General features: G+C 36.7%; 3 protein-coding genes across 3 annotated transcripts in view; 1 reads left to right on the plus strand and 2 right to left on the minus strand.

The window, feature by feature from the left end:
* Positions 1–40: 40 nt before the first annotated feature.
* On the minus strand, positions 41–7,201 carry LOC111427620 (uncharacterized). Its single transcript, XM_023062844.2, has 6 exons — positions 3,943–7,201; positions 3,777–3,878; positions 3,650–3,715; positions 3,524–3,595; positions 314–3,412; positions 41–254 (listed from the first exon to the last, which is right to left on the minus strand). Exons 1-5 carry the CDS (start codon positions 7,109–7,111, stop codon positions 402–404), a joined length of 6,420 nt encoding a protein of 2,139 aa, XP_022918612.2. The 5' UTR covers positions 7,112–7,201; the 3' UTR covers positions 41–254; positions 314–401.
* Positions 7,202–7,327: 126 nt separating this feature from the next.
* On the minus strand, positions 7,328–9,130 carry LOC111427065 (uncharacterized). The gene is made up of 3 exons (XM_023062037.2): positions 8,231–9,130; positions 7,796–8,178; positions 7,328–7,732 (listed from the first exon to the last, which is right to left on the minus strand). Exons 1-3 carry the CDS (start codon positions 8,969–8,971, stop codon positions 7,402–7,404), a joined length of 1,455 nt encoding a protein of 484 aa, XP_022917805.2. The 5' UTR covers positions 8,972–9,130; the 3' UTR covers positions 7,328–7,401.
* Positions 9,131–9,979: 849 nt separating this feature from the next.
* LOC111427063 (tyrosine-protein phosphatase Lar) overlaps positions 9,980–13,326 on the plus strand; it is a 205,423-nt gene continuing 202,076 nt past the window's right edge. The window contains exon 1 of the mRNA XM_071193971.1: positions 9,980–10,273. The gene's annotated coding sequence lies outside the window, so the exon portion shown is untranslated. The remainder of the gene's footprint in view (positions 10,274–13,326) is intronic.

Raw genomic sequence — 13,326 nt, forward strand, 5'->3', positions numbered from 1 at the left:
AATATCACTAACATTTTAGACAAAATAAAAGGAATTTGTTTCGTTATGTTATTAGCATTTATTATGTCATTTTTACAACAATAGAGTAAATCACAAATATTTTATGTATTAAGACAGATGTCGACAGAAATTAGCGTAATTCAACAATATCAACGACTACTACCGCAGTTTGTTAACTATACAAATAATATTCCACTGGATACAGATATTGTTCACAAACTCTTCTTCTTCCTTATTTGAATTATTCGCATAAACTAAAACAAAGATTAATATTAGACATTTTTGTTAATTAAATTAAAATTACTTTGTTTACATGATTTGCTCAAGTTGATATTAAGATCGATAAAAATAATTGATTTTACGCCTTTTGATTTTTTGACTCTGAATACACTTGTGATAGATTACTTTTTTGTTGTTTCCTTCTTTTTGCACGTGGCAAGAGTACAATACCGCTGAGTCGCACCAGCGCGCATTTTTTTACAGGTTGTTGGAATACAAGATTTATCAATCCCTTCTCGGTATGTTTTGGAATTAGCTCCCATAGAGCTACTACATATATTTATAGCACAGTCTCGAACACATTTAACTGGTAGACAACTCTTGTGGTTCTTATCAAAAGACTGCATTGTACTAACTGATTCTTGCAAGCAAGTGCAGCTCTTAAGACATTTCGAATTATTATCGGGGTTTGAGCTCTCCAATTTATCACGTTCTTCACATATAGTCGAGGTGCATGATGGACTAACTAAAATGCTTTCTGAGTTGTTAGATTTACTTATGCTGGACTGATCGGAATACCCAGCACTATTATCGCACTTCTTTCCTGGGGGAGGTCCAAAGAATGAGCCTCCACCAGCCACTCTTTGAACAATACATATTCCGCAAGGTGCTTGAATTTTTCTGTCCTCCTTTACGTTTCTTGAAGGTTGAGCTAATCGGTTGCTGGGCATAGTGCTGGCATCTCTTGGACATGGACAGCAAGTTGTTTTAGTTAGTTTGTTCTCTACAATTGAATCAACCCCCTTCTCTTTGTACATAATGCGTTTACTAGCACCATTGTTTCGACTTAATACGGGACATGTACTTGTATTTTTGCAAGTAACGTTGGTACATCCAGATTTAGATTGATCTGGTTCATTTAAGTCGCAGAAATTCTTTTGAATGCCAATATTTCCGCAGGTATCCGCACAAACCCCGCGAGAAACCCCTGATGTCGTAGTCTTACTTTCACCATCCTTTGATTTTAGCTTGGTTGGTTGTTCGCAACTGATTGTAACATCTAACTTAATTTTTGAACTTTTCTTATCACGCGGCTGTTTAGAACATTCATCACATAGTGTTGTTGCTTTCATGCACTCACATGGCCATGGTGCATCACCTCCGCGATCACCACTAGTACATATATCTGGTCTGCAAATTTTTTCATCGCCGGTCAGGCCATCAGCACCATCTTCAGTTACATCTTTATCGCGATCCACATCTCCAGTGCTTAGATCAACACTTTCTTTGTCACCGACTCCAAGATCTATTGGTTGGTCACCTATCATTTCTTCACCTGGTACTTCTCCTTCACCTGGCACTTCTCCTTCACCTGGAACTTCTCCTTCACCTGGCACTTCTCCTTCACCTGGCACTTCTCCTTCACCTGACACTTCCCCTTCACCTGGTATTTCGCCTTCACCTAGTATTTCACCTTCACGTAGTGATTCATCATCACATTGACATTCCTTATCTCCCGCTGTGCATTGACAAGCTTTATCAGATTTACAAGGGCACGGTTTTCTTTCACCTTCCATTCCTAATGCTTCTTGCGAATCTTCCATATCACCAATTGGAGGCATTAATGTTACCACTTCTTCATCACCTTTACCACCACCCTCAGAAATTTCTTCCATTTCACAGACCGGAAGTATTGATGCTTCACCTTCTTCATCACCTTGCCCAGCTTCTTCCATATCACATACCGGAAGTATTGATCCTTCACCTTCTTCCTCACCTTGCGCAGCTTCTTCCATATCACCTATTGGAAGCATTGATTCTTCGCCTTCTTCCTCACCTAGGGCAGCTTCTTCCTCTCCTAGGGCAGCTTCTTCCTCTCCTAGGGCAGCTTCTTCCTCTCCTAGGGCAGCTTCCTCAGAAGCTTCTCCCTCAGATATTTCTTCTAATTCGCAAATAGGTGATAAAGTCATATCAATTCCTTCAATTTCACCAAATTGATCTTCTCCGTATATGGCCTCATCTTGCTCACTTGCACTTAACTCCAGTTCCGATTCTCCCTCTTCAGAGCCATAGACAACCTTTTCATCTGTAGTGGGTTCTTCAGTCTCTTCACCCTCTAAGTCGGTTGGCGTTAAAGATTGTTCTTCTATAGGTTCTTCTTCTTCGAACTCTGTCATATCTGTAAGAACCTGGAGGTGGCCAGAATCGGTCATTTTAACAGTTGTGTCTATTAATCCTGCCGGTCCTTCGGTGGTTACGTGTAAAGCATCCGCAGATTCAGCTGCAGTTGTAACGTAATCACCTTCCGTTGATCTGCTGATAATTTTCACAGATTCTGCATCAGGGGTAGGCACAATACCTGCTAGCGTTTCCGCTTCAGTTATTGGGACTAAATCTGGTGGTGCTGCCCCAGGTGCTTGATCTAACATTGGTCGTCCAGTTTCATCGACTGGTACTCCAAGTTCTTTTAATCCTTCGGGTGGAACTCGATCCGTCGGAGCGCCATCAGCTGCTACAGCTGGCGCTATAGGATGACCTTGTTCGTCAACAATGGGTTTACCCGTCGCATCAACTGGAACACCAGCAACAGTTGGTGTGGGACCAACATCTAGTACATGGCCACTGGGGGAGACCACGTGACCCTCTGCGTCCATAATCGGCTTACCAGCCGCATCTATTGGTGTCGGTGCAGCATCTAAAACGTGACCGCTGGGAGTGATCATGTGACCTTGTTCATCTACTAATGGTTTTCCATCTTCACCTAACATTACTTCTACTGGCTTGCCAGTTTCGTCTACGGGACGACCTTGTTCATCAACTAACATTCCTTCTTCTAATATCGGCTTTCCTTCAGCATCCAAAATAGGTTCACCATCTTCACCTAACAATATGTCTTCTTCCATTTCACATGGTGGTTTACCAGTAGGTTGACTAATAAATTTCATTCCACCACATTCACATGGCGGTTCCTCGGGTGGTTTATCCACTGGTTCGACTTCTGGTTCGGGTTCTGGTTCGGTTTCTGGTTCGGGTTCTGGTTCTGGTTCGGGTTCCGGTTCGGCTTCAGCTTCACCTTCTTCTTCTTCAACAGGACTTACAGGTTGCTCATACTCTTCTTCGAGTAATTCTTCAGGATAATACTCTTCTTCTACGACGGGTTCCTCTTCAAGACTTATAGGGAGCTCCTCTTCAGCTAAATATATGATTAAATCTTATTTACACTCCACTATAGGTGCAGCCAACAAAATTAGCAAATCTCATATTTGCCCGTTTTGTCAAATTTTTAATAGATTTATTAAATTACCTATTTCCTTTATGATGGGTTTTTCGGGCTGAATTACGGGTTGAACAAGTTTCGAGCATGAACATTTTATAACTAACAAAAAAAATTTAAATAATAAAGAGGAAAGAATTGTAATTTTTATTTTACTTATTGGTGTCGGTGCCTTTTCTGGTGTAACAGATTCCTCCTGTATAGTACATGAACATTCATCATCTAATAATAAATCAGCTTGTTTATCTAATCAAGAATCTACAATATTTTATTAATATTATACCTGGTGATACTGGTGATGGTCTTCGAACTGGCATCTTTGGAACACAAGGTTCATTCAGCCAATCATCCATACAGGAACATACATCATCATATGATGAAGTTTCTAACAATAAGGTAACAAAAAGTAGTCATAGATTATATGCAAATCATTTAACTTAATAGCATACCATCACGTTTAGTAGGTTCTTGTTCGACTTCAGCTTCACCTTCACTTTCGTTCCAACCTAACTGAACGTCCAAATAATCTAATAAAAGGTTTAACAACTCCCTACCAACGCGATCATCTTCAGCACGGAAACGTTGACACTCAGATGAACTCCCAAAAGATAAATCATAAACCGACTCCTTTTCTGCTACATCTTCCTTTGCAGCATCACATTTACAAGGATCTAAGCTTTCGGTGCTCGGAGTGGAACCTTCATCAGACTTATTCAACATCTGTATCAAATCTCTGATATAAGTTACAGTGTCTATTAGATCGGCATTAACACATGGACATGTTCTGTTATCAGTAGCTTCTGCTATTAAATTGGTAAGATTTTGTGCCATTATTTCCAAATCATTTGGACCCTTCTTAGCTGGGCATGGTTTATCTTTAGGACACACTAGTGAATCGGATTCACTTTTCGACGATGAACGATACGAACTTCGAGTTGTAGATTGTCGACTTCCTTGACGATGTCTTATACCGCGTCCACCTTTCCCGCTGTCATCACCTCCATCAGAACTTCCTTTCGAATGTTTGCGTGAAGTTTTTTCGGCAGCACGGCGTTTTTGAGCAGATAATCTACTGATTGTATGGATTTCACTTAATTTTTGGTGTATCATATCGCTTTGCAACTCTTTACACCGACAATTTAACATACACAAGTCTTCCTTCAATCTTTTATTTACCATATTTAACTCGGAAAGATATTCTTTAGCATCGTTAAGCTTTTTACGAAAAGCTTCGATTTCTTTTCTTTGAGCTATTTGTTTCAATTCTAAACTTCCTTGTTGGCGACGACGTTCATCATCCAAATCGCGGATTTTCTTCTTTTCCTTTTCGATTTCTTGTTTTATTGGTTCTTCCATGGTTTCCTTTATGTATTTTATGTTAGCTATGATATCTTCAATTTCAGCTTGAAGGTTGTCGTTGTCTTCCTCTAATTTTCCATTTAGGCGTTTTAATGTTATTATTTCGTAATCGCCACTTCCACTTTCATCGGAATGAGTATGTTTTATAAGCTTTTTTTCTGTACGATCCAAATCGTTAATTTCTTTATTTAATTTTTTTTCATTTTCTAATAGTTGACGAATTTTTTCTACGTATACTGCATCATCTTGATCTACGCTGATATTAGGAAATGAAGAATCTGATTCGGAAGAAGTCTGATTATTCTTTTGAGATTCATCTATGAATTTTAAACTATCTTTACTTTGTTCACATTTACAACCAGATTTCAAACGACTATCATCCAACGGACAAGTTCCGCATTTACAAGGTTTTTTTTGTGCATTTTGTACATTCATTTTGTTTTTGAGTGGTATAGGAGACTCACTTTGGGACTTTATAGGTTCCTTACTTTTCTTTCCTTTACGAACGTCACCCATAGGACACGTTTCGCGATTACAACTATTGAATTTCCCATTTTGCACATCTACTTCATCCTTTTCCGGGTAAGGACAACCGCATTCCTTCACCGGTTTCTGATTGTAATCTATGATTCTACTTTGATTTTGCACATTCTGTGCATTTCCAACCAAACAATTACATTTTTTTACAGGCACTGATTCATTATTAGTATTTCCGTTTGCATTTTGAACATTTGCATTACGGTTGTTATCCATGGTTCTATTAGGTGCAGAATTATTAAAATCTTGATTTTGGACATTTAATTCACCATTTATCGGACAACCACATTTTTTTACAGCCCCATTATAATCGATTGTTCTATTAGGTCCAGAATTATAAATGTTTTGATTTTGGGTATTGACTCCATCATTTTTTACCGTTCCAACTTGTACAGCTTTTGTACCATCTATTGGTGTTTCGCATGGGCAGGATATATCAAAAGGAACATCACTTAGAGGACACGTTTGGCACGAACAGCTATTGAGGTTTCGCTTTTGCCCGTCAGCGTCTCCTACAGCTTCGGCAACTTTATCATTTGTTTGTGTAGATTGTGGTGCATTTGTTGATTTAGCACATTGACAAGGGACATCAAAGGGAACATCTCCCAAAGGACACGTTTGGCATGAACAAGGTTGATTAGTATTCACGTTTTGATTTTGCACTTTTACTTCATTATTCTCCGGAATAATCGCGTTTGTATTTTGTCCGAAATTATTGATGTTTTGATTCTGTACATTTGGATCATCTTGTTTCGGGCATCCGCATTTCTTTACAGAATTATTGACATTTTGATTTTGTAAATTTACTCCACGATTTTTTTCTGTTATCCCAACTTGGCCAGCATTGAATTTTGTTGATGCAAATTTTGTACCATCCGTTGGTTTAACGCATTGGCATGGAATATCATAGGGAACATCAGTTAGAGGACACGTTTGGCACGAACAACTATTGAGACTTCCATTTTCTCTTTCAGCGTCTCCTACAGCTTGGGCGGGTTGTGGTACATTTGATGAAGGTTGATTAGTATTCAGGTTTTGATTTTGCACTTTTACTTCATCATTTCCCGGAATAGGGCAACCGCAGTCTTTTGTCGTTTTTTGGACCTTTACTTCTTCTTTAACTGGATTAGGACAACCACATCTTTTGAGTGATGGTTTGTTGTTATCTGTAGGTTTACCAGTTGTAGGTAATGAATTGTTATTCTTTTGTGTGGGTTGTGAACCCTTTGCTGATTTAATACATTGACAGGGAATATCATAAGGAACATCGGTCAAAACACACGTTTGGCATGAACAAGAAGTTTGGGGGTTTTGATTTGCGGCTCCAGTTAGGTCAGAATTGTCATTATTTGATCCAGGTTGTGCAGCATCTAAATCTTTAATACATTTACAGGGAATATCAAAAGTAATATCAACCAAAGTACACGTTTTACATGTACACTTGGTATTTCCATTTTGTACATTCAGTTCATTTTTCTTCGGTTCAGAAGCTTGCTCGTTCCCTGCAGGTTTAGGACAACCACATCTTTTGAGCTGTTGGGGTGGCCAATTTCCATCTTGCACAACTGGTAATACTTGAAACGTGGCGTTCCTAGTCTTAAGACGTTTTTTAATATTTGCTTGATCACTCAACTGATAACTATTATGTTGGTTGTTTTGGGGTACATAGGTTACATATTGCCAACATTCTTTGCTGGACCTTTTTTGGTTCGGATTGTGCATGATACAGTAGATTCGTAAATAACGTGAATTAAAGTCTTACACATAATTTTGAATGATATTGTAAATTCTTCGAGAATATTGAGGCTATATTTGACAATAAAAATTTGGTAAATTTGGAGTAACCATGGACATGGATATTTTTTGACAATTGTGTCAAAATTTACAGAATAATAGTGCTACTCTTAACGAGCAGAAGTGGAAACATAATTTAATGACTTATTTTTGTATATTTATTCAGTATTTATTCAAATGAAACGATATTACATAATCAAATACCAACCAAAGACTATCTATGCAACATCTCTAATACAACTACAAGATGTATCTTGCGAGCTACCTTGCGCGCTACAATTTAAACTTCCCTCTTGAAGTTTATTTATAGCATCGATTTCATTCATTTTTTGTTGTATGAGAGCTTGCTCCATCTGGCCGCATTTATACTCTAAAACTAAAACTTCCTGTTTGATACCATCATTTACCAAAGCCATATCACCGATGTTCTCTTGTGTTCGTGCTAATTGTGACTTTACTAACTCCAATTCATCCGATGATGAGTCTACGTAATCAGGACTACTCTTTGTAGCTATTTCAGCTTGTACCTGAACATACTTTTTTCTTATTCTAGAATAATATACACAAAACTTACATTAAGGATCATATTTTTCTACTTAATCATTTGCTTACCTATCTAATTCTCTATTTAATGGGCCTTCTATTTTCTGTGTTAGTTGATCTCGTTCTAAACGTAAATCTTGAATTCTATCGCATAACGTTTCGTGTAAGCTTTGTAACTCCTTGTTCAAAGAGCGTAGCATTCTAGCGTTATTACTGGCTGGTTTGTTTCCATTTGTTCCCTGAGGTGATGAACTTGGTCGCCCCCCGTTTTGTTCTATAGCCTTTTTTAAAGATTTTTCTTGGGCGGTTAGATTATCTAAATCTTGTTTTAGGTCGCAATCTTGCTGAGTTAGCTGCCGCACCTTTTCCAAATATTTTGCATCCGTCGAATCTAGTGAGAATGCACTCATATGGTCACTTTTAGCCGAGTTTATACTGCAGGAGCAGTCATCCTTCAAAACAAAATTAATAAGATATTAAAAAAATAGTCAATTATAAACTTACTGCGGCATTAGATCTGGGTCCTTTCACGGGCACTTCAGTGGTTAATGAATAGCATAGGCAACCGTTAGTAAATTGAATGTTGGCATATGGGTTATTAGGAGTCGTAGTAGGATATGGATGACGATTACTTTGGTATGTGCTGTAATTATCGCAATGGCACGACGATAATGAAGAACTACTTTTTCTCATACTACTGCAACTCTTCGTAGTTCTGCTGGCACAATGTCTGCATGTACATTCTTTATGTTTTGACTTTCTGTGGGACACACATGAGCACGAACTTCCAGAACCACTTTCGTGTCGTTTCAAATCCCCACTTGGTCTTCTGCTTCCGTGTTTCTGTTCTTCTGATGTGCATCCTTCGCGATCTTTTGTCCTGTAACATAAATGAGAACATCGACATGACCCCGTCAACGAACTATTGCTAATTTTGTCTTTCATATCGCTTGAAAGTCTTCTACTGCCCTCTTTAGAAACATAATCAGATTTTTCATACACGTTTTCCGGATACTCATCCGTACACCCTTGACGGCTGCTTGTTCGATGACATAAATGAGAACATCGACATGAATCGTTGTCTTCCGCATCAGAAGACTGCCTTCGTCCTTTCGAATCACCAACATTACTTCTTGAACGAGATGATGAACATTTACAAGTTCTTCGATCTGTAGAACTTTGTCTAGGTTCACCATTTGATTTTTTCATTGAGTACGGAACATCTTGGGAATAAGGATAAGACATTTTTCTAAATTCTTGTAAAGAACCTTCGGTTTAAGACAAAAAATTTTGGCTTTTATGTTATCAAATGTTAAACTGCGTGGAACCTTTTAACAAAACAATTTTGGATGTATGTGACTCATGTCAATTTTTTTGTGATGTTAATCGTGAGTGACAGTTTTATGTTGTATTGATCGTTAATAAATTCGAGGATGTCATGAAAAGTTAATGCTTTTTAAGTTATATACAACAAGACAATTATATACATATTTAAAAAAATATCACATTCTAAGCAACGGTCTAAATATGGCATATCTTGATTTAAAAAGGCAAAATTAATTGGATTGAGTTAGGTTGGGTTAGATTCAAGTAGATAGAGCTCAAGGGAGTTCAAGGAGGCTATTCTAGATTCCCCCCGTGGATCTCGTGGTAGAAGGAAGAACAAAGCTGCATAATTACGTATGCAAATAACTTGAATTAAAAGGCAATAATAATTTGATAGAAGATTGGCAAACAAAGTGAGCCAACCAATGGAATGGATGAGGTTGCTAATTCCGAATATGAAAGGTAGATTATTACTTGTCATATGCTCTGACCATACACGCAATTTTTAAAACTTGGTTTTGGACTTGTGCTGGTTTTGCAACTTGGACGATTGCTCTACTTTCAAAACACTTAACTAAGTTGCAGAATAATTTTTGTTTTTAATGATTTTTCATGTTATAAGCTCAAATACTTAGGGAAGTGCAACACTCAGAATTAGTAACCTAAAATTTTCTTTTAATAATAATCCAAATTTGATTGCGATGACGACCTATCGATACCGATACTGTTTTTGACAATTTCCATTTTCTCTTTATCTAAAAGTAGATGTTTCGTCGAAAATCGCTCGTAGAGGCAATATCATGTTCCCGGTTGTTGGTGCGCCGTCGTCATAGGGATCGGCGTCTCGGCTCCACCGGGCAACCCCAACTTTCCAGAAGGTAGCAGAGACGAGTGGGTGCTACGCACGTGCTGGTCCGTCACCGTTTCGATTGATCAAACACCGAACTTCCTCGTGTTAATCGTTTTCGTCATACAAAAAATCTCGAAAAATTTAAATACCGTCATCATATCCGTCATTTTCGACAAAACGTTATCCGTGCATATCATTTACATACTTAAAATATCTATATAAATTAGTGCTTAATTAATGTACTTAAATATTAAAAAAACATATGTTATTAACGTGACGAAGAACCTTTTAAAGAAATAGTGATTTAATAATAATTAAGATTGTTGTGTTGACTATTAGTGCTTTTCGTGAAAGTTATCTTAGCGAAGTTGGTAAGTATATTTTAACAAATACGTTTGTTGTATAATAAATATTGTTGATAGATAAAGAATAATTGTAAAATAGACACTAATCAAGTATAATTTCTTTACTTTTACGTGTAGTCGTCTACAAAGCTGCAGATTAAAACCCATAAATACACTAAATCGATAGGAACTTATTTCGCGGGCAGTAAATTTTCCGACTATAATCTTTTGATGCCATTCGTTATTGAAAGCAATTGTAACCTCTGGTAACGATTGTAGCCCTTTATTCGAAAATGAGTTTCTCTCACTCCAATATTCGGACGCTATTTTAGACATTACAATATAGTTATTATTCAAGTCTATATATTCAAATATTTTTGTTCAAACTACTACATTTTATCATCAACATTTTAGTTCTATAATAATACATTTCTGCCTTACCATACAATCAATGTTTCATATCCATTAGGTTTTAGTAACTTAAAATTCGTTAAAATTATAATGTAAAGCACCCAATATTTTTAAATTTTTCCGTGTAGGAAGAAAGGTTTTGCTAATAACGGATTAATTATAATGTATCAGGACAGTGGGTTGTAACTGAGAATCTAGATAGCAATATAGCATCGTGGAATTCAATTGTCCGATTACGCTTGGTACACAAGGCGGAATCTGTGTGTACATGCCTCCGCCATTGGTTTAGAACGGAGACAGGAACCTAAATTGTGTTATCTCACAGAATTGATATTTTAAATTAACCAGCTGAGAGAATTGAATTCGCTAGCCACCACCGATCTATACTCAAGAGATTTACGCCAGCTGCAACATAATTATCCAATGTACTTGTGAGTTTCAATATCTAATTTTGGATGTTGATAGTTATTGTATAGTATTGATATTAAACATAGCATTCTGAAGAATTATTAGAATTGGTATTATAATTTATTGTTTAATATAGAAGAAATTTAGTCTGTTTACAACATTTTAATAAATGTCAACGCAACCACAAAACAAAGCTTAATATATGGTGTATACGGTACATTTTAACGCGATGATTATTTGTAGACCAAATTTCAAACATGCCTGACATTGTAATTAATCAAGGATTAATTTAATTATACATGGTACCTTTTTTACCCATTTCTATTATTACAAACTAACATTGTTACACTTAAAACAATATGGTTTAAGTTTAGTAAAAAAAATAATAAAATTTATTTTATCTATGTATATTATTATGAGATAGTAAGATTTAATTAATTTCAAACTTTGGGGGTGGCCTTGTCAAGGTAATCGCATTGCCTGCATAATCGCGTAACTAGCTTACAACTTTCGAAGTTGTAGCTAGAAACTAAAAGCTAAGAAGACGCTTACCGTACATGACATTTAATTGGGGGAAGACTCTGAGTTTAGAATTTACCTAAGAATTCTTAGAATGCATTAATAAACTTAGACAATATACTATTTATTACCCCAATATCAGTAAATTGGCGAATTGGATAAAGATCCAATACTGATTTTATGGTTTATATGTACGGGCAATATGCGTTCCACAAATAATAGAATGCTATTTCACAGATCGTTTTAGTTTTATCGTCTGCACAGTAATCCATGTAAAGTCGTAAACTGAAATTTTAGGATGGCAACTTCATCACTTTAAATTTTTTAACCTGTGGTAAGCGGCCAGGTACACTGCTCGGCGAAATTCGGCATGAATCCAACAATTTTAACACGCAATTCAGCTGTAATTCGTGACTGATTACGACATAGTTAACCAGAACTTGGAATAGCTAATCCGCGTTATTTATAAAAAAACTGAAGTGTGTTCGAGATCGATATGGTAGGTATCCACAAAGCAAAAGGCTTCTGGTCTTTAGAAGACTTCTCTTACATGCAATGATATGAATGTTTGCTCCTCTACAATTGGCTGATATACATGAGCAACGAGTTCCTTTTTTTGATCTTTGACCCTTCTGTCTTATTACGAATATCTTTTAATATGAACATCATCCTATTCAAGTATTTCCGGAAACATTCCTTAGCAACAACAATTTCTTTTATTTTTGGTGTTGTAGATGTGCAGGTATCTACTGCTTTTTCTATCCAAGTTTTAGTGTTGACCATAATGTGTTGGGGTCGTCAGAGTATTCTGGTTTTGACATTGTTTCTTGCTGATTTTATAGTTGCTCCGTCGTTGGCGCATTCATTCTTTTGTTTGGACTTTTTGGACGTTTATACTTTTAGAACTAACATTGTTAGTAGGAGATTATGGCCCGAACCACATATTGCACATGATTTTATTTCAGCATGTTCTTCCTCTGCTTCAGATCAATGTATATTCAATTTAATTGTTCTGTTTACTATCTGGGCAAATCAAGTGTTAATAATTATCGTGGGTGGTGCACTCCTCCACCATTTTGATCTTTTTTGTTCACTTCTTGTTTAGTCGCGTCCGTTGTTAACAAATTGGATGATATGTAAGTTTCTTGGATTAACATTAAGGGTTTCATACTCAATTATTCTGTCGTTTATCGTGTCGTATGCACTATTTTTATCAAGATATTTATTAAAGGAAATCAAATCAATCATATTTTAATTAACAAAGCGATATAATTTAACATGATCTTATAAAATGATCTGAAAGAATGAAATAAATGTGTTCCTTTAGGAGAAAGGAATGGAGAGAGATAACTCACGTGATATAGAACTCATATTGCGTGCTGGTATGAATTAAGTGCGGTTTCAACGTTTCATTATTTATTGCGCTTCCTATATTAGTGCCGCATTCTCTAATGGTAATATTCGTAAATTTAGGACGACGTGGCACCTTAACCTGTTAGCCACGCCATTCTTAGGCCGAGTACCTTTATGTAACATGTTTTTATTTTATAAAACATTTTATCTGACCTCTTTGGGCTAAGGAACACCGCAACATATATCTTTGCCACGGTAATAATACATTTGTGGGAATATATTGTGCTTTTGTTCGTTAGCCCGTGGTAAGCTCAATTGCTTCGAGGAAATCACGCAATGGCTATTAGGATAAGACGCACAACTTGTACACAATGCTACTTGGTTTATTT

This window comes from Onthophagus taurus, chromosome 2 (genome assembly GCF_036711975.1).
Source record: "Onthophagus taurus isolate NC chromosome 2, IU_Otau_3.0, whole genome shotgun sequence".
Taxonomy (NCBI): Eukaryota; Metazoa; Arthropoda; class Insecta; order Coleoptera; family Scarabaeidae; genus Onthophagus; species Onthophagus taurus.